The sequence below is a fragment of the Chenopodium quinoa genome, unplaced genomic scaffold (genome assembly GCF_001683475.1).
Source record: "Chenopodium quinoa cultivar QQ74 unplaced genomic scaffold, ASM168347v1, whole genome shotgun sequence".
In the NCBI taxonomy this organism is placed as follows: Eukaryota; Viridiplantae; Streptophyta; class Magnoliopsida; order Caryophyllales; family Amaranthaceae; genus Chenopodium; species Chenopodium quinoa.
In genome coordinates, this window is record NW_018743510.1 from 4,116,731 (window position 1) to 4,134,652 (window position 17,922).

The window sequence follows — 17,922 nt, forward strand, 5'->3', positions numbered from 1 at the left end:
TCTAACTCCATCCCATTCCATTAAAATCTCATACCCACCTAAGGATTAATAATCCATACTACAACTCAAGTATGAGAATCCATTCCATATTTAAACCAAATAACTTTAGATTAGTATGGGATATAGAATCCATACCACCCAAGTATGAAAATCTATACCAATCCATTCCAGCTTAGTGAACCAATAATGCAGTATACATTAAGGAAATCTGTCTAGAAATAATAACATTTCAATTACGCAGTATACAGTAAGGAAATCTGTCAAGAAATAATAACATTTCAATTACGCAGTATACATCATACATGAATAACTTTCGTGTATCTATTATAAAAATGCAGACTACAAACCTGAATGTGTTTCTGAATTTGCTGTTGCTGGTGGAAGCTATCAACAACCAGCTTTGACAGAGACTACTAACTATATTAAATCAAAATTCGCGAAACAAAAATTAGCTCTATCTATAGATTACTCATTACACCCAACCAGCTGCAAAATTTGCCAAATTCATAAATGAAAACTCGATTTTACTACAATCTCAATCTGGGCCTAACAAAACTAACACTGAACAGCTGCATAAACTCATCATACTTCCCAAGTAGATGAAAGCCAGGCCTGTAGAAACGGATGATCCACCAGAGATGAAAGTTGAATAGAGATGATACGCATCATGAAAGCTTTCTTGAGAGATTTTTTAAACCAAATCCCACACATTTAAGTATGACAGTGCCTGTTGAAGGATCAGGCTTGATGGCAAATTTCACATTTAGAAAGTCTTTTATGAGCCTCAACGCTTCTATTCCATAAGGTGAAAGCAAACCCACACGGATTTTTGATACATCTTGAGGACACAAAGCACAAAGAAGAAATAACAAGCCCTGCAAAAGCAGTATAATAGAAAGGAATGGGTAGTTAGTAAAATAGGATTTCAGAGAGCAAACACCACTATTAACACAGATGAAAAGCAACATGAGCCCTGTTCACCACTCTTTTCAGACCTTAAGTCTACTCTGTATAGTGTGGACTGACCCAGAGTCGAAGACAGTACTAGATAGGATATTAGAGACATTAATGACAATGTAACTAAATTCTGAAACTTTCAGTCTCAGCAAATAACAATTCACAAGAACAATACTTGCTTCTTAGGATATTTTTTTTCCCATATCATATCAGATTATCAGCAGTTACTGCTCAGCCAAAATATTTCATATAGTTCAGCTTTCGAAATATGTTTAAATTAATTGAGGTTATCTTTGTCAGATACAAGTATATATCACAAGCAAGGAACTTTAGGATAACCTGCTATATAAAGAGGTAATTTGATATCTTTCCAATTAAGGAGCCAAAGTGTATACACCAATCACAGTCATGTCTCATTCTAAACGATAGCAAAACCACCACTATGATTCCAAAGGATGGTAAAAATATACTATCATTGTTACATTCAAGGCCAGTTAGCTTTCAGTTCATTTGATCTCCATACAATACTGCTTGAAAACAAGTTCTATAGCGTTCAAAGTAAATATGGAGTACTATGTAGCATTTTTCTCATGTTGTTATAAACTAATAGACCATTTTTCACTTGGTAGTCAAAACAAAGTCTAACCATCAATCTGTCATACTAAAACAATCATTTCAAAAATGCAATAACTCAACTTATATTAATCATGTTCAAACCTTTTTTTTCCTTTACTTTTTTATTTATTTTTTTTAAAGAAAAAAATTATACAGATTATCTTTCAATGAGAATTGTAACATGCAGCAATGGTTAAAAACTTAAAATCAATATAAACATCACATGTAATCTATTGGTGTAAAAACCACATAACATATGAGTTCTAATGATTGTTGATAGCACAAACCTGATGTGTAGAGTCTACCACTCCCCCCTGCTCGATTTCATTTAATAAAGCAGAAGCTATTTCTATGCCAACATCCTCGGGCGGCTTCAGGTCTATCTTTTCTTCATCTTCATTCTCATCCGTCTCATCTTTTCGTGGATAAGAAACAGCAGTATCAACAGAAATGTAGCATCCAGAAGTAGTTTCAGCAACCAGTGAAATCCCAAAGCCAGGGGAGCTAAACCAGAATCAGATATCCATACAAAATAAATCATCAGAACTCAAAGACTGGAGGCACAAATCATGATTTTTTTTTTTTTTTGTTGATGTGTACATTCTCATCATACTATAACCAAAATAATGTCTAGAGTATCAGCCTTCATGTGCATGTACCATGTACTTTTGAATGGAGTGAGACATTACAGATAAATGGAAGCAAAATCTTACTTTCCAGCTTGTACACCACTCTTGTGATCAGTGAAGATGTGGACATCAGGAATCAAGCGATTGAAAATACCACGAGCAGCATGTATAATTGTATTTTCAAACTGTGATGATACTCGAGTAGAAAAGGACACCCCTCTGATGCGCTTTACCATTCCCTCATCGACCCAGTTTACTGCCTGAAGAAGAGAATATATTAGATATACTTCTAATGAATCATGGAAAAGGCTAAGTAAGTAAAACCTACCGTTAAACTACTATGCACAATTGGTACCGACAGAACTACTTCTCCACCACCTAGAGGAGGTACCCCACGGTTCTCAATTTTCAGTTCCAGACCTTCAGAAGGAACTCCAAAGCGTTTCAGAATGTTCAAGGTAGTTGACCGGAAAGTGTCAATGGAAGGATCCTTAGAATCATTTGTAATACCTGATGAAAACATGACATATGTCACTTGCATTCTAAAACCAGAGCAGCAACTTCGAAAGATTAAGAAGCACAGTTCTCAGTTAATTTCCTAGCTAAGAGAAAGTACCAGAAAGGGACAAATGTTAACAGCCAGTTCAGGTAAAGAAGCGCACACAAACAAAAAATCTTCCTCACCATTGGTAGATGGTTTATTCAGTTCCTCCCTTCAATGTCTCTCATTCCTATTGAGCTCTTTGTCTCTTCCTGTGTCTATATGGGTAAGTTTTAAGGACCCTAATAAGCTAATGATCCCATTTGACAGGTTTAATATGCTATAACATTAGCTAATTTACTGTTTTCCAACTCATTTCTATATAAGCCAACTAAGATGAGTTAATTCATGACAGCAGTACTCATATATTTCTGTACTGAGGTCAAGGAGATCACATAACTAGGGACATCAATACCAAAAACAACATGCTGAAAGGTGACCAATAAACTCAAGGCATGAACGTCAAACAAATTAAACCACAAATTTCCTTGAAACTGGACAAAAAAAATTCCGAAATTGCATCCACAATCCAAAAGAACAACATGCACATAGTTCCCTAAGCGTTACAATTTTTTTTTTAAAAAAAAAAAATTCTTGATAGAAGACCACTCATGTTTGTTATAGAATCACACCTTTTAACACCATTTTTTACTCAACAACGATAAGAATACCCTTTTAAACGCACACATATAAACACTCAACAAATAAAATATGAAAGCATAGAAGTAAATGATATAGATGAATAATAATAAAAAATACAACCCAATTAATCAAGTCAAAAGTAAATGAGGTTCGAATTAAGTAATACTGGTACAACATTAATCATGTAAAAATTTAGCTAATAAGTATAAATTAATGCAACATTTGACCCAAAAAAAATAATAAATCAAACCCATTACAACAAATTGTATATACTAACAAATTTCTACAAAAATCTGAAAAGGGGAAGAATTCTGACTGAGCTTAATGGCAGCTGAAGCTTTCTGGGTTCAGAGGTTGCTGGTTATAAGTTAAGGAATTAGGATTATAAACCCGAGTATAAAATTGATTCTGCTTTTTATTTATCATTTAAAAAAGATGAATAGATATTGGAAGAGGATTGACTACTAGAATTATTGAATAATGAGAGAGATTGTTATTCAAGCAGTAGAATGAACTCTGCTAATCTCACTCGACTCACAGTACTCAAGTAAAAGATGCAAATCAATTTGTAAAGAGCATACAAGAGCCTAAACTCTTACAAGTCATAAAACAACCAAAATCAAAAGCGAATAACACAACACGAAAGAACTCGAATCAAAGAAACTAAAACAAAATAATGGCAATACCTTTAAGCCTAATTGAAAGGGGCTTCTTCCCAAATAAACCCAAAACCAAAAGTGGTTCCAAGAAATAACCAATTGAACGACTCAACCCACAATTATGAGTTAAGAATTTCCCACCCATTATAATCCCAGGCTTGTACTTCAATTTTGTACCTGCAACAACCATCAATTAATCAAAATCAATTATTAACCCCAGAAAAACCCTAAACCCCAATTGATGGAAAATGTTGTAATTGATACCAGTTTCGTTGATTTCAACATGACAATCATCGCAGACTTTTTCGATGAGTCGAAGAAGAGAGATTTCGTGGGGACGAAGGCCGGGAATGGTTTCATTAGATCGAATGTCGTCAATGAGAATAGGAGTCGAAGAAAGAGTAGAGAGAAGAAGACGAAGTCTTAGATTTTGGCTGCCTTGAAATCTCTTGTAATTTGTTTTCGCCATTTTTGGAGTGTTTGAAGGTCTGACGGTCGGCAAATATAGGCGTGGGTTTCTCTTCTTTATCTATGTCAGCGGGGGTAATGCTTACAGCTTACCCTTACATGGTACTTCGTATTTGCTATGCTCATATGCTGTATAATCGAGTAAGTAAGGAGCTAAAAATGAAAAAAAAATAGGGTTTTTCTAAGCTATACCCCTAATGTAGTCGAGTTTCTAAGGTGTACCCATGCTTTTTTAAGTTTCTAAGCCGTGTCCTTCAACTACTTATCAATACTAAAGTGTACCCTTATTAGTTGTTTAAAAGTTAATTGAGAGTGTGATTTCGTGGCTTCAGTTTTCGTTATTAGGGTTGCGGTGGCTAAGATTTCTTTCTCCTATCATTTCCTTACCTTTTATCATCTTTTTATTAAGGGGGTTGTTAAACGTCGTTGACAATTTACTAGGTGACGTTGACATTATTTACAAGAATTTCCTAAATTGCCCTCCGTATATAAATACTCGATAAAGTAAGTTAGGGCATTACGAGACATTTCCCATCTCACAAAAACACTCTTTGACACTTTCTCTCTCTAAAAAAACCAAAAATTCTGAAATTTTGGAAAAAAAAAACCAGATTTTTTTTTTTTTAAAAAAAAAGCAAAATAGTTGAATCTGACGATGGCAGACCGACGGAGAATTAGGCTGACGTTTGGTGGTCGTGGTGGCGGCGTTAGTGGCGGCGAGCCGGTGAGTTTTTCGTTTTTGTTTTAAATTTTTGAATTTTGAAAAAAAAAATTCTGGAAACTGGACTTCCGCCCAGAAATTCCGGAAGTCCAGGGAACTTCCGGAAATTCCAGGCGGAAGTAGGGTTTCCGCCTGGAATTTCTGGAAGTTTTCTGGACTTCCGGAATTTCAAGGCGGAAGTCCAGTTTCCAGAAATTTTTTTATTTTTTTGATATTCCCCTTTTTTTTTATTTTTTTCTGTTTTTCCATTGTTTTTTTTTTCTGTTTTTCCTTTGTTTTTTAATTTGGTGCATGTTTTAATTTGAAAATATTTGTGTCCTTCATTTTTTTTTAATTATTTTTTTGTTTTTTTTTTTTGAAGTAATTTGTGTCCTTCATTTGTGGCATTAAAATAATTTTTTTCTTGATTTAGTTTTGCAATAGTTATTGATATGTAATTTTTGTTGATTTAGTTTTACAATAATTATAGTTTAGCAATAATTCGTGATTTTATTTTAATAAGTTTGTTGTTGCTATGTATTGTTATTGTTATGTACATTTGGTTTGGTTTGTATTGGTTTTTGCTGCTGTTGTTGTTATGTATTATGGTTGTTTACTTAAATTGTTGTTATTGTTATTGTAATTGTTTTTTTATTGGGTTGTTATCGTTGCGTTTAAATTTTGGCAGTTTTGTGGTTAATTATAGTTTTGATTTGGTCTGTTATTGTGTTGAAATTATTTGTAGTGTGTTAGTGTGTTGTTATTGTTAGTAGTGTACTAGTATTGTAAGAATAATATTATTGTTATTATTTGTAATGCTGTTATTATTGTTTATTTGATTTGATTTATTATAGTTTTGATTTGATTTTTTTTACTATGAATTATTATTGAAATATGATTCTGTACTTATTTTTTTAATGCAGATTGAGGGTTCTGGTCCTCGTCATACAAGATCAAGACGTTTGAATGCGTCTGTTAGGAGGGAGTTAGGTGGTGCAGGACCTTCACATGCACCGTTTCAGCATGAGCAGCAGTATGGGACTGCTGGTGCTTGGTCGGGGGAGCACCAGTCACAGGGGAGCGCCCCCATGTATTCGTCTACTGGAGTGCCTTCATCAGATCGGGAGGAGGATGAAGAAGCAGGAAGTCAATCTGCTGGAGATGCACAGTACGACCCTCAGGATTACCGTACTGTGTATAAGGGTGACCATGGGAGATATGTTAGCAGTAGTGAACCAGGTCAAGCTTCTACTAGCTCGTCAGAGCCATGGGTGGTGCAGGGGCCGATGGCAGGTGGGCCTGAGGATGGTACCGTTATTCCGAGTTTTGGGGGTCACGTGTCTGCTTACATATGGGCTGGGCAGGAGCGAAACGTGCTGCGGTGTTTGAGCAGGACACAGTTGTGTTCTGAATTGGGTAACTGGCGCGCTCGTCTTTCGCCGGAGCACCTGGAACCGATTGATGGCACTGGTCTATCTCATTTACCCGGGACCATGTTCCGACGATTTGACTGGCCCTTAATTTCTGCTTTTGTTGAGAGATGGCAGCCAGACACGAACACGTTTCACATGCCTTTTGGGGAGATCACGATCATGCTGCATGATGTGTATCATATTCTAGGGCTTCGTGTCGACGGTTCCATGGTTTCCACTACTCCTAGCACGGACGTTTTACGGGACGCGTGCTCGGTTACCTTGGATATGACTGAGGAAGAGCTGAATGAGAAGTGCGGTACCAAAACCGTGTGGCAGGGTAGTGGGGTCCTGACTGAGAGGATAGTGGAGTCGACCTTGGAGGCGCAGAGGCCCTTCAGTAACCATTACAGGGCGTACCTGTGGTTAGTACTCGGCGGTTGTTTGTTTTTGGACAAGAGTGGAAACCGTACTCATCCTTCCTTCCTCAACGAGCTGTTTGTTGAGGATGTTCAGATTAGTGAGTACTCCTGGGGTTCTGCTGTGCTAGCATACATGTACCGGCAATTGGGTACAGCATCACGAAGAGATGCTGATTCTATCGCTGGCTGCCTTACGCTTCTGCAGGCGTGGATCTACGAGTACTTTCCGTGTTTCCGGCCTCAGCAGGGGACCTTGACCAGAGAGCTTGCTATTCCTCGTGCGTCCGCCTGGGATGTTGGATCGGGGTGCCCTAACAAGAGCATGGAGCGCCTTCTCGCTTTTCGGGCTAGGTTGGATCAGTTGACTGACAATGAAGTTAACTGGCTACCGTACGGAGTTGATCCAGCACGACGCGTGCCTGCTACTCTTTTCATTGGCTGCATCCAGTATCGTACCATCATTGAGCCATACATGCCTGATCGAGTGGTTCGACAACTTGGATACATACAGGGCATTCCACCAGCCATTATCAGGCCTGAGAAGGCTAAGAGACCGACGAACTTGAAGATGTATCGGGTTGACTTTCCGCCAGAGATGACATCTGTGATGTGGAATCGGTTTGTCCCTGGTATGTCTTTTAGTGTCGTGGTAGGTGCCCTGAGCAGACTTGGTGGTGGTGCTCCTACAGTCGGTCCTGGTTACATGCAGTGGCTGTACCGATTTTCTCATCCACGTTTTTCTCCAGTTGCGTCAACACATGAGAGTCGCACACTGCCAGAGAGGACTAACACGGATTACGTAAGTAGTTGTACTTTTTGCTATAATTTAATAAGTTGCTATTTTAATATGTTGTTTATAATATGTTGTTTTTAATATGTTGTTTTTTTAATTGAAGTGGATGGGTCGGTCTATGGAGGTCATCAACAGGACCCTGGAGGAGTATCCGAGCCTATCGCGTGATACAAGAGCAATGGCTGAGGCGCTACGAGCTGATTGGAGGGCGATGATGGGGTTGTGAACTTCCTGTTTTTTTTTTAATTTTCCTTGTACGCATTTCGTTTATGTACTATTTATTCGTCCCGTATATGAAGTATTGAACAACTGTTTTGGTGGTTTTCTAAATATTTTGTTTAATTAAGTTCAATTCGTTTACATTTTACATAACGACTACATAACGACAACTGCTTTACATTTTACATAACGACAACTGCTTTACATTTTACATAACGACAACTGCTTTACATTTTACATAACGACAACATGTTCACTATCTAATTAAGGCATCCCACATGTTCCTTCTAGCTTCGTAACGCTGATCCCAACCGTCAACACTTGGGTCGTGGTGCTCGGTCCACCAACCTGCAACCGGGGGAAGTGGCGAATCAGGTGCAAGTTCAAGACAAATAAAATGTGAGGCCCCAACTGTAGCGATGACAAACTCTCGCTCCGGTGCTGTGACCCCCCTTCTTGCCCGCAACGGCAATATCGTGAGGCATGGGTAGTAGCAAGTCGGTGTTTGGCCTACACCAAGAATAATAATCGCTGCGTTGAACCACGTCGCAATAGGAAATAAATCTTGTATTGCAACCATCCAATGACGGGAATCAACCGCCCCACCGTCCCATCGAATACGCTGCACATTGATCTCAAGTCTTCCAAGCCCATAAATCCTCTCATATAGGGCTCGATAACCGAGGACCTCATTCGCTATTGTCTCTCGAGCGTCATACCATCGGCCTTGATCACCGAAGAAGAACTCGGCCACACAACGAAACCCACAGTTCCCATCGCCAATGACATCCTTCCATCCTGTGATGTAAGGCAACATCGGCCCTGGAAGCATGTGTCGATAACGGCTTTGGCTAATGTCGTTTACATCTCCTGCACAAATGTAGGTTTCAGTTAATAATTTAGTGAACGCTGATTTATGTGAAAAACACAACACTCAATCGTACCTGTTTGTCGTGCGCCGCGTACAGTGTGTTGGCGGTTTACATGTTCAAAATAAGAACGATCACGTCTTGTATCATTGTGTCTTGGTCGACCACGAACCTGGTGGTTTGCAGCAGGCTCTCTGAGATCGGAATGATCCGAATGCAGCTCCTCTTCAATGATGCGAGACACGTTTCGAAGAACAGCAGGATCACTATCAAACACCTCATCCATCAGAGAACGAAAATGTGCGGCATCCTCGGTCGAGTCATTGTCAGGCACCGTCCCGTGCTCTCCAGAACCAATAACCAAGGTCCTCCAAAACGGGTGAATTTGCCTTATGTACAATCCTGTCCCAGCAGCTAGCGAATCATGTATCTGGCATGCACAGGGCAACCCGTGGGTCACACGCATTGCACATCCACATCGTTCGTGCACTTGATAACTCAGCTCCCTCATCCTCCTTGTCTCCTCATCGAGAACCTTCAAACAATGCTGAGACACCTTCCCGTTTATACGTGACAGCGGCAACTGTCGGTACTTTTGACCTATCTTCGACCTAGAAGCCTCCAAACCATTACGAATTGCGATGATTTGATTACCAATGTGGCTATGAACTCGAGCCCATACAGTATCCAAAGAACCTGCACATTACAAAGAAAAACAGTTATGATTTGTAACTGAAATTCCTGCACAAATAAAAGTACATACATGAAGTACAATTAGCAAACACCAAACCTGTCGAGGAATCAAACCACATCTTCACGGCCGAATGTTGGCTCTCAACTCTGCAAGTGCTGGTGTTGCCATAATGTAGAACTTGGTTTGTCCAAAATGTCACGAACTTCGTTTTATGACAAAGCCATGTGTTCTCTACATATTGTATCACTGCTGGAAAGCTTGCCCACTTATCCTTCATGTTTTCTACAGCGGCCTCATAATCTTCCTCGGTTTCAGCGTCCATGATACGTTTCCATTTCCGTTTTTGAAAGACGCACCGATTTTCTTGCTTTTGAACATAGCAGTGACCCGAGCCTCCACATCTTTGTTAATGTGCCATCGACAAAGTAAGTGCGAGGTTCCTGGAAACACTTCCCTCAATGCAGCACATAGCCCAAGCTCACGGTCTGTCAAGAAAACCGACGGCTCCTTATTATACCCAATCATGTCTCTCAACCTCTGCAAAACCCATCGATAGCTTGCCGTGCTCTCGTTGCGCATGAACACGTAAGCGACGAGAAAATTCTGGTTTGTCGGTGTCACGCTAACTATCTCAAAGAACGGCATCCCGTATCGGTTAGTCTTGTAAGTGGAATCCATACCGATCACATAGGGGTACGTCCGTAGGATGTCTACCATGACTGGGTGCACCATAAAGGCGTGCTGTAAAACGCCTTCATCATCGGACATGACCCAGTAAACATACTGACTCTGTCTCGCCAAATGTAGAAATTGCTGAACAACTCCTCTCCCATCAGACATCTCCTCTCTGAAGTCATTCCGGCAGTTGTAGATGTGTCTGATGTTTGGATGATCAGCAGGAAATTGCTCCGCAATAGTCGCCATGATGTTACGCGGTGCAACCTTAGACTTCGTCATGTCACGCACAACCTGCTTCGCATTCGGGCTCAACCCACTAATTTTACGATGACCCTCTGGATACGCAATCATTGGATGGTTGTGGGTCCCAGTTACATCATCTTTCGCCCGGATAAACCAAGTATTGGTGACGAACTCGTAACATATCTTGATGTAGAAAGGACAACCAATGCCCTTGGTTTTGGTGTCCTTCCGAATTGCGTTCTCAAGATCTCTCGGCTTACTCCTGCGTCCCCGGTCACATCTTAAATATCGAACTAGTCGACCATCCCTCTGTTTGTTGAAAGACGATTTCACCAAAATAAATCCCAGATTTATTGCAACAGCATCCGCCCATGTAAATGCATCGTCAAACGTTAGAAAAACTGTGTCTGTCACAAAATGTGCACTGTAATTCACAACGTCACCGTCGTTTTCAACCTCCGAATCCTATCAAAATAACAACACAAACAAATAAAACACGCAAGGATTAGTATTTTAAATTTAACTATAATAATAACAATAATAATACAAATAATCATAATAATAATAAAAATAACAATAATAATATTAATAGTATTAATAGTATTAATATTAGTAATAATAATAATAATAACAATAATAATAATAATAATGATAATAATAATAACAATAACAATAACAATAATAATACTAATAATAATAACAACAATAACTACGTAACATTAACATATAATAACTAATATAATAATAATAACAACAATAGTAATAATAATAGTAATAATAATATTAATAATAATCATAATCATAACAAAAATTTACAAAAGTAATAATAATAATAATAATAACAATAGTAATAATAATAATAGTAATAATAATAATAACAATAGTAATAATAACAATAACAATAGTAATAATAATAATAGTAATAATAAAAATTTACAAAAATTTACAATAGTAATAATAATAATAATAATAATAACAATAACAATTACGTAAGAACAAAAAAAAAAAGGGACATCCGCCTATTTTTTCCGGAATTCTGGGGGAGATCCGCCCAAAATTCCCGGATGTCCCTACATACATCCGGAAATTTCAGGCGGATGTACCCATCCGGATGAAATTTCCGGATGTCATGGGGGACATCCGGAAATTTTGGTCGGATCTCCCCCATGTTTCCGGAAATATAGGGCGGATGTCCATTATCATAAAAAAAAAATTTCCGAAATACTTACAGATTCTTCCGTCGAATCCTCCGGCGTGTGAACGTTGTCGTCGTCCATCGTAAAACACCACTCCGTACAATTTTCTTTTATGCCCCGGGATTTTTAAATTCCTCGGGATTACCGTACAATGGTGGAACCGGGATTTTTTAATGCTCGGGAATTTTTTAAACACAAGTGGTGGGCTCGGTAGTGTTTTTATGTTGTGGGTAACTAATTTACCCATGGTGGACCTTTAAATAGGTAAAATACCCACAAGGGCAAAAATGTAATTTCAATTAAAAATGTTAACGTCACCCAGTAATTTGCGAACGACGAATAGCAATTCAGTTTATTAAACTTATAGTTAACTTTAGGTGACATGGAAGTCCCTAGGAGGGTACCATTCATTAATGGTAGTGAGTTGAGGGGCATAACTAAGAAATTTGAAAAAGCATGGGTACACCTTAGAAACTCGACTACCTTAGGGGCATAGCTTAGAAAAACCCAAAAAAATAAAAATAAAAATATCACATTAATTATAAATATAATAACAACGATGATTTCATCAAATGTCACTAAATAATTATTGACATCTCATGCCACTAATGATATTTGGACGTTGATTCTTGTTAATGCGTTTTTTAATTCACCAAATGTCATTACTTTTTTAAATTAATACGGAAAATTCCCATTAGTATACCTCTGGTTCTGACTTTTTCCAATGGTACACCACTTAATTTTTGACTTCTTAATGATATACCCCAGGTTTAGACTTATTAACTAACGTGATTAATCAGTTAAACAAACGTTAATAAACCCATAATACTGATGTTTAACTTTAAAAAATTGAAAAGACTAAACTAACCCCCTTTTAAAACTTTTCCCTCCAACTTTTTCCCCCTTTTTTTTATAATCGATCCATTTTCCCACAAATTTCTATGTTTCTCCCATTTTTATATACTGCAATTGCCCCTGCTTCTCACCCATCCCTTTCATTTTCTGTTTTCTCTTGCTCAAATTCCATGGCTTCTTTTTGCAGGGGGAATGGTAGGGGCATGTGGTTTAGACGCATATACTGCAACTGTGTTCCTACTAGGGCTGCTGATATTCGATTTTCTGACACAATCTCAAATCCAGGGAGGCCTTATTACAAGTGTAGGCATTGTGGTCTGTCCTTATGGGTTGTTGAAGACAAGATTATTAGAGAAACAGAGCTTAGTTATGCTAATCATGATGAAATGTCGTATGTGAAAAGTGTTGAGAGAAGAGTTTGCTGAGTTTACACAGAAGGCAGAAGAGTTTGCAGCTTATATCCATAAGGTTGTTAAGATTACTATTGTAATGTACTGATTGTACTGGTAGTTGCCCTAAAATAAGTCATGTCAGTGGTTAAATTTATGTATGGAGTAACTGGTATTACCTAATGAGTATTTGAATAAGAAGAGGAATGAGTATTGCAATTTATATTACTGCATTCTCTCATACATTTGCTAGAACTATGACACATGAGATCCAATAAAAGCTTCAATTTAATTGCTGCATTATCCAATAACCTCCAAAACAGGTTCATTACAATCAAAGCAAAGTTTAGCATAAAAAGCTAACTGATATGTTCAAAACCTAACAATCAAAACCATCTTAGCATCAAAAACTAACTTTTGTGTTCAAAAGCAAGCACATTACATTCAAAAACCAAAGTTTTCATATTAAACTAAGCTTATTATCCCAACTAAATAAAAAACTATCATTGACTAATGTCTTCACAGCTGAGACTGAGACTGGGAAAATGGCTGACTTTGTAGCTGTGAAGCACTCAAGTTGGAGCTTCAGAGTTTTTCCTTTCCTTCCTCTCTTTTGAGCAGGCTGCTTTCCTTTCTTCTAAGCAGGCTCTTTTTCTTTCTTTTGGGCAGGCTGCTTCCCTTCTTCTTAGCAGGCTGCTTCTGCTTCCCTTTGCCTTTGTTGGTAGATGCTGAAGCCTCAGATGCTTTTGCTGCTGCCCTAGATAACTGTCTTTGCTGCATTAGACTGGTCTCTAACTCTTGGGTTCTTGATTACAATAGGCTCATCAGTTGCTCTTAACTCTTTTCCATTTGGACCCCGTTTGCATGTTCTTGTATTGTGCCCAAAACATCCACAATTTTGGCATTTGACTGTCCATGACCTTTTTCCTTGTTGCACCTCTCCTTCTTCTCTCTTTCTATTCCTAGAAGGCCTACCTATCCCTCTCTTCATTTTTAGAGGCAATATAGGATGAGGGGAGTCATCTTATGGCCATTGTTCTATATCAGGAATGGGGTTGATGTGAACGCTGTAGGCCTGCCTAAGTCTTGACAGAATACCAAGAACTCACATAGTCATGGGGGTCTCATTTTGCATCTACTAATTCTCTTATTGCATGCCTGCAGGATATTCCTGATAATTGCCAAGCCCCACAAGAACAGATCTTGCTGTTAAGGCTCATAGGGAATTGAGACTTTCCTTCATGGATCTCATATTCTCCTGGTTTTGACTTGAAAGACTTGCATGTTGAGCTTGCCTTGCCAATTTCCTTAACCATCTTTGCAATTTTAGGGCAAATATCATCTTCTTTCCATTTTAATCCATTTTCATGCTTGGCTACAATCCTAACCATGCACACCCTTCTTATCCCTGCAATTTGCAAACAGTGTATTAGGTTAAATTTTCCTTTTAAGCTAGTTAAAATAACAAAGAGACAGTATTGCATACCTTCAACAATGTTAGAACAAGCCTACACTTGTCAACTCCTAGAGTGGAGTTAAAGCTTTCCACAAAGTTAAAAGTGTTTGCATCATTTTAAACATTTAGATTAAACTTGTGCTTACTCCACTTGGATTGATCTCCCAATGCAAACCATTTCATCACCTCTTCCCCACCTTCCTTCTGTAACCTCTCCGTAGCCTTTTTGAAAGTAAATGCATTTGTGGTTTTACAAGCCCCTCCAAAACAGTATGTACATCAAAGGGCCAAGAAACACTTTCTTGTAGTTCCTACTTAGATGCCTACATCAATACCTCCTTTTTGCTTCTGGCCATAATTGCTCAAGTGCCAAATCAACCCCCTATGACAGTAATAACAGTGAATGACATATGTTACACTATCAGACTATTATTTGAATTTGAAATAATGCATTAATGAGGATGATAATTGAAAGTAAATAAGAGTGTGATTACCTTCTGTCTTTTCAGACATAATAGTCCAGTCTTTCCTCGAAGAGTCCTTGACAATATTCAACAAATGCCAAAAGAAGAAAGACCAACTCTCCTTAATTGTCTTCTACCCCAACTATTGCATAAGCTATGGGGTATATCTCATTATTGCCATCCAACCCAACTGCTGAAAGTAAGATCCCTCCATGGTTACCTTTTAGGCATGTTCCATCCACACCAATCAAAGGCCTACAACCTCTTAGATTACCTTTCCATTGTCCAGTGAAAGAAATGAAAATGCTATTAAATAGTCTAGGTCTCTCAACAGTTTCTAACTCATACCATGCACAAAAAGCCTTAGACTCTGAATTAGTAAGCATAATTACTCTAGCATACAATGGCAGCTTTGAGTATGATTCATCATGTCCACCAAACAACTCATTAATCACATAACTCTTCAATCTATACAGATTTGATTGCTTCATATAAATACCATATCTTAGAAACAACAACTCATTCAAAGCTTTACCTGGAATGTCTGGATTAGCTCTAATGTCTTCCATGACCTTCTGAGAAGCCCATTTGACATTACATATGGGTTATAAGTTTCCAACCCCCTGCATGTGTGAAATTTGTGCCAGTTTTTCTTAATAGCCCAAGTCCTTCCACCTGGTAACTTCCTAGCATGTATCCTCCATTCACAAGCTTCTAAAGAGCATATGGCAGTGTACTTCATGTTGTCTATTAAAACTACTGTGATTGCAAAACCTTCCTGCACAACATAGTCTTTAAGAGTGTCCTTGAAGTGTGCCTTGTCAGTGAACATCATCCATTGCCTGAGTTTTATTTTGCCAAATTCCCTATCTTCATACATCTCACCATTTTTGTATAAAGTATCAAAGTAGTCATCATCATTGTCATCATTTATGAAGCCATACCATTTGCTAGGCATCCAACTGTCTCTCACTCTTGGAAATCTTCTAACAGTCTCCAACTCATCAGCTGGAACATCTCTAGTTGGTATCATATCCCCATCCGAGTCAGCTGACTCATCACTCTCCTTGAACTCATCACTGTCATCTGACTCATCTTTCCCATCTGAGTCATTTTCATCATCTGGATCATCCCCATCATCAACAACAAAATTCATTTTCCTCCTCACTGGTGTATGTGCAGCTGCACTACTAGACTCACCTTGTTTAGTCAATGTCTAAAAACTAACCCATATACCCTTCCTAATAGTTGTGCTTTTAGGGATTCTCCTTTTGAATAAAAAGGGATCAGAAGGCTTACTAACTGGGGTAGCAGGAACAGTTACAGCAGGAGAAAATCTTGGACTCCTTCTAAGGGTTAAAGTCTTGAAGACTGTGTTTGGTGATACAGGGGAGGGAGGTAATTTCATTTGGGGGACCATGGGCTGGTTGGTAATAGTGGACTTAGACTTACTCTTGCCTTTCCCCCTTTTCAAACTAGCTTCAAATTCTTTCCTACCCTTATTATATTCCCTTCTAGATTGTTTCTCACTGTTTTCATAATACTCCTCTTGCAATTCTGCAAATGTACAATCAGTCATAATGAATTCATCTTCATTCACATAAATCTCATTAAGTGACTGTGCATTTGAACTTGATGCCAACTGAGACAACTCCTCACTATTCCTCCTAGATGTAAGTTTGGTCACTGGTGGTTGGGATGGTTTAGGTATGGTAGGCACTTCTGATTGGGATGGTTCAGATATAGTAAGCACTTGTGGTTGGGGTGGTTCAGTCAAGTTTTGAATTGGTGGTGGTGGTGCAAAGATCCAAGTTATGGGTGGTTGTTGTGGTTGCATAAGGTTAGAAACCGGTGGTGGTTCATATGCAGGAGTTTTAGATTTCCTAAACTTTAACACATATCTATTCAATGCACTTGGCTTGTTAGTAGTGACAACCCAAATATGGATGATGCCATCATTAGGGAAACATTTAAAACATTTTCAACAAGTCTTCATCATCTAAGAGTGGCCAATGTCTCTCTTTATAGGCATAATAAAAGGTGGGGTTAAGGATATCAAGTAGAGGAACCCAATAACGAGCACAATCCTCATATTCAATCACCAAATCCAACAAAAACAAGTATCCACATCCACATCAATATCTGTATCTTTTCCCATATAATGAAATCTGAACACCACATTACTGTCACCCATTCTGCAAAATAACATCACATCTAAACTCTTACAACATGCACCAACACATAATAAAAAATAACAACAATTCATTGTACAAAATTCATACTGAAATTTCACTTATCATTCAAAATTCACATCATCATTTACAATTCACATCATCAACCATAAACAAAGACTCTATTTTTCTATCATCATCGTGCTTTTTCATTAATTCACAACATAATCATAAAGCAAACAACAATCAAACCAGAAATTATCATCCATTTATAATTGTAACATCGAAATTCATCAAAAAACAAGCACAAGGTGGTGAATTACCTGGTAAGAGCAGAATTTCCTTGGATATTAACGCAATTCACAATTCACCATGCAACAAACCCTAGAAATTAGTTCGATGGAGTTTTTTTTTTAATGGAACAGGGGAGAGTGTTTTTCAGAGCAGTCTAATCGAAATAAATAGAAATTCAGCTGGGTTAAATATGGTTGGGGGGGAAGGGTTTAGGGGGGTAGTTTAGTGTTTTCAATTTTTTTTAAGTTAAACGTCAGTATTATGGGTTTATTAACGTTTGATTAACTGATTAATCACATTAGTTAATAAGTCAAAAATTAAGTGGTGTATCAATGGGAAAAGTCAGAACCAGAGGTGTACCAATGGGAATTTCCCAATTAATACACAATATACCTCTAATTTAATGAGTTATAACGGCTAGTTTGTTCAACCATATTTAATTTTTTTTGGAAAAACTAGCCATTACATTTGATTCTCACCCAATTTCTTGTATAAATAATACACTCAAAACACACAAAGCAACCCTATTTACATAATCGTGAGTTTGATATCAAAC

General features: G+C 38.0%; 3 protein-coding genes and 1 long non-coding RNA gene across 4 annotated transcripts; 1 reads left to right on the forward strand and 3 right to left on the reverse strand.

The window, feature by feature from the left end:
* Nucleotides 1–243: 243 nt before the first annotated feature.
* LOC110739761 (probable RNA 3'-terminal phosphate cyclase-like protein) lies at nucleotides 244–4,648 on the reverse strand. The gene is made up of 6 exons (XM_021920237.1): nucleotides 4,308–4,648; nucleotides 4,071–4,220; nucleotides 2,530–2,711; nucleotides 2,286–2,461; nucleotides 1,860–2,076; nucleotides 244–875 (listed from the first exon to the last, which is right to left on the reverse strand). The coding sequence occupies exons 1-6, from the start codon at nucleotides 4,510–4,512 to the stop codon at nucleotides 666–668; spliced, it is 1,140 nt and encodes a 379-aa protein (XP_021775929.1). The 5' UTR covers nucleotides 4,513–4,648; the 3' UTR covers nucleotides 244–665.
* A 518-nt stretch (nucleotides 4,649–5,166) lies between these two features.
* LOC110739819 (protein MAIN-LIKE 1-like) lies at nucleotides 5,167–8,064 on the forward strand. The gene is made up of 3 exons (XM_021920301.1): nucleotides 5,167–5,235; nucleotides 6,135–7,844; nucleotides 7,942–8,064. Exons 1-3 carry the CDS (start codon nucleotides 5,167–5,169, stop codon nucleotides 8,062–8,064), a joined length of 1,902 nt encoding a protein of 633 aa, XP_021775993.1.
* Nucleotides 8,065–8,313: 249 nt separating this feature from the next.
* LOC110739820 lies at nucleotides 8,314–11,818 on the reverse strand. The gene is made up of 4 exons (XM_021920302.1): nucleotides 11,771–11,818; nucleotides 9,977–11,006; nucleotides 9,002–9,622; nucleotides 8,314–8,927 (listed from the first exon to the last, which is right to left on the reverse strand). The coding sequence occupies exons 1-4, from the start codon at nucleotides 11,816–11,818 to the stop codon at nucleotides 8,314–8,316; spliced, it is 2,313 nt and encodes a 770-aa protein (XP_021775994.1).
* Nucleotides 11,819–13,253: 1,435 nt separating this feature from the next.
* LOC110739762 lies at nucleotides 13,254–17,307 on the reverse strand. Its single transcript, XR_002514895.1, has 3 exons — nucleotides 14,932–17,307; nucleotides 14,468–14,819; nucleotides 13,254–14,389 (listed from the first exon to the last, which is right to left on the reverse strand). It is a non-coding gene; the product is annotated as an uncharacterized LOC110739762 (long non-coding RNA).
* Nucleotides 17,308–17,922: the final 615 nt, after the last annotated feature.